At 52.7% G+C, this 3,411-nt stretch overlaps 1 protein-coding gene across 1 annotated transcript in view; it reads left to right on the top strand.

The window, feature by feature from the left end:
- Positions 1-3,411, top strand: part of SSBP3 (single stranded DNA binding protein 3) — a gene marked incomplete at its 5' end in the record, with an annotated part of 17,955 nt that overhangs the window by 8,838 nt on the left and 5,706 nt on the right. The window contains 3 exons of the mRNA XM_010081992.1: positions 93-152; positions 2,200-2,266; positions 2,374-2,450. Of these exons, the coding sequence (XP_010080294.1) occupies positions 93-152; positions 2,200-2,266; positions 2,374-2,450 (204 nt within the window). The remainder of the gene's footprint in view (positions 1-92; positions 153-2,199; positions 2,267-2,373; positions 2,451-3,411) is intronic.

Genomic DNA, 3,411 nt, shown 5'->3' on the forward strand with positions numbered 1-3,411 from the left:
TCGTACAGTCTAGCCGCAGTCTAGCCGGCATGCGTGGGGAGCGTGCTGCCTCCCCCCAGCCCGGTCCTGACCTCCCTCTTGTGTCCCCACAGCCGTTCATGTCACCGCGCTACGCCGGAGGTCCCCGACCCCCCATCAGGATGGGCAACCAGGTACTGTGCTCCCGAGCTCCGTGCCGACGGGTTTCCTGGGGCTGGTTTTTATTTGGGGAGGGGGATGAGAGCCAGGTGTCCTGCAGCAGCTCCTTGGGTTTGGATGGCGAGCATCACCTCCCTCGGGCATCCTCCGCTCTCCAGATGCTGGAGCATCAAGTGTCATGTAACCATTTAATTTTTTTTTTTTTTTTTTTTTGAGGTTTGGGCATATCCAGGGTGGTGGGGCACGGGCCAATTTTTATTTATGGCGTTTTCAGCCCAGCTGCGTGCTCCCTGCCCGGCTGGATTTTCCCTGGAATCACAGAAAATTAAAGTGATGGAAATAATCCTGCTGCTGGGCTGGCCGAGTGCTTAGATCAGCAGCGGGGTCAAGCCAGGCAGGTCACTGCTGAATTTTTGGGGTTGGGTTTATCCTCTTATCCCAGCTTAAACAAGGGCAGTTTGTTTCTGGCCTTACGCACGGAGGCTTCCACCCCACGCGTTGCCTGAGCGCGTGGCCTCTGGTTGAGGAGTTCATCGTGTTCCCAGTGATGCCGAGCGGATCCGTAGGGTGATGGCTGAGCCAGAGGTTATTTGTCATTAAAGGGAAATTAAAGGAAACCTGTCATTCCTTCGAGTAGCAAAGGTGACTGGGCAAAAATTGTCTTGGAAGCATGTTTTTTTGGTTAACGATGTCATTTTTATATCGTTTTTATTAGCAGAAAGAGCAGGATAGTCAGGAAATAGGATGCAGTGGCTTGCTTCGTGGCTGTGATGCTGGATTTGAAACTTGAATCACAAAATGAGGCTGAGACAGCCGAGATGTAGCTGAGAAAAACTCTGGGGGGGGATGTAGGACCCCCAAGGCTGGGAGAGCCTCCCACCCAGGGCACCGCGCCACCCAAAGTGGGTGCTGGTGGCTGTTTTAACGAGGTTTTTTAATCAACTGCACCTTCGCGCGGGGCAGTCTTAAGGGGACCCCGTGCTGCTGTGGTCCTGGGTTCATCCTGAGCTCTGCACAGGGAGCTGGGGCAGCAGGAGAGGCAGGGGACTGCTGCGGGGTCCAGCATCCAGCAGTGGGTAAAGTTAATTAGGTTAAATTTTTTTTTCCCCCCCAAACACCACGTGTAAAAGGCAGATTTGTACCTACCCGGAGCTCGGCGAGGTGATGGTCACATCCAGAGGGACGAGAGGAATAAATAGGCAGGCAGGAAGGTCAGGCAACAGAAGTGTAAATATCCATCACTACAACCCCCCTGATTTATCTTCCTCTTGCTGCGACCTTCCAGGCTGCAAAAAAAATTGGGATTGGGCAGATTCTGGCTTGGCGTGGCCATGCCTGTGCTGTGCTCCAGCAGTGGGATGTATTCAAATAAAAGGCAGCGCTGTAGCAAAACTGTTTACAGTTTGCTTCCCCCAGGCAGATGGTATCTGTGTTTTTCTCCCCCTTTATCTGTTCAGAGCAGCCTTTGAACTTTAAATAGCCCCGCTCCCCCAAAATACGGCAGCCTGACGGTACACAAGCTGCGGGGAGAGGAGGAAATGCTGGCGCCTTGTTTGGTTTTTAGAGGGTGTTTGTGAAAGGAAAGGGGAGGCAAACACACAGAGGCTGTAGGAAGATGCCCAGGATGCAGGATGTGGCACGATGTGGGATGCAGCAGGATGCAGCGGGATGCAGTGGGATGCGGGATGCAGCAGGATGCAGTGGGATGCAGCAGGATGCAATGGGATGCAGAAGGATGAAATGGGATGCAGGATGCAGCAGGATGCAGTGGGATGCAGCAGGATGCAGTGGGATGCGAAGTGCAGCAGGATGCAGTGGGATGTGTGAGGCAGCAGGATGCTGTGGGATGCAGCAGGATGCAGTGGGATGCAGCAGGATGCAGCGGGATGCGGGATGCTCAGACAGCCACATTTTGTGCTGCTGCAAGAGTAGTGGTGCATCCCAGGGAGCACACTAAGGAGCTCCCCAAAAACCTAAAGCCTCGACCCATATCTGTCTCTGTAGGCTGCATTTTAGCAATTATTATGTTTTTTTTAATCTTTTCTCCCCTTGTTTTCACAGCCCCCAGGTGCCGTTCCTGGTACACAGCCATTGCTGCCCAATTCGATGGATCCCACGCGACAGCAAGGTAAACCCCGCGGAGGAGAGTCCAACATTACCGTTTCTCATTAGCTGTTAATTTGGGACCCGAAGTGGCTGCTGTGCTGTGTAACACCCCTGCTTTTCTCCCGCCAGGGCACCCTAACATGGGCGGCCCCATGCAAAGGATGAATCCTCCACGAGGGATGGGCCCCATGGGTCCCGGTCCACAGGTAAGCCCAGCGCCAAAGAGCATCTTTGCAAACCCCACGCCCCATGGAGACAGCCTTTCGGCGCTCAAAGGGCTGGGAGATTCCCCCCCACACCCTGTCCCCCCATTAGTGGTAATGCGTTTTACATTAGTCTTGCATCTGGAAATCCCTCCTTTTAATATGAGGAAGGTTTTCAGAGCTCGTTAAGGGTCTCGCAGCCTCCCTCCTGCCCTTCCGTCGACGGGGATGGCACTTAGCGCCGCGCCGGAGCTGCCTTTGAGTGCATTCCACTGCCTGCCTGGGAAATAGCTCCGACCCTAACAGCAGGGAAGGGAAAGGAGGCTTGCATTAAAAATAAATAAATAAAAAGAAATGGCAAAGATCCCTTTAGCAAGGGAATAAGGCTTTCCTCTGCGAGGTTCCCCTCCGCCTGCCCTTCCTGCTTGAGCTCTCTATTTCGGGAAAGGGGAGTAAACTCTAGAAATTAAGCAGATCTGGGTTAATATATGCTGTCTTTCCCTCGATTCGCTTTACAGAGCAGCTTGTTGTTGACTCACTCCTATTTGTTCCTTTCGATGAGACTTCAAACCCAGATTACCATATTTTGGTTGAAGGTTTATCCTCTCTGCCTCGTCGCCTACGTTGAGTTTGTAGCGCGAGGATCAGAGTCTGTCAAGAGATGAGCAGGCGCGCTGGAGTTTTGTTTTTGTTTTTCCCCCAGAGACTGTTGAGATAAGCGAATATTGTGTAAAAGAGGGAGTTGTGTCATCTCTTTTTAACACCAGCCTGAGGATGCTGCCCGGGGATGCTCGGCTATCTCCGCAGGCACCTGGATCCATCCTAGGGCAGGGGATACGCGTTGAGCGTCGTTTCACGGACAAGCCCTGCGATAGCAAAGCCAGGGATGCTTTGAGTGATGCTGCTGTGTTTCAAATCCTCCTTTCCTGGAGGATTGCACCCCAAAAAAAAAAAAAAAGCGTTT

This window comes from Pterocles gutturalis, unplaced genomic scaffold (genome assembly GCF_000699245.1).
Source record: "Pterocles gutturalis isolate BGI_N339 unplaced genomic scaffold, ASM69924v1 scaffold8744, whole genome shotgun sequence".
NCBI lineage: Eukaryota > Metazoa > Chordata > Aves > Pterocliformes > Pteroclidae > Pterocles > Pterocles gutturalis.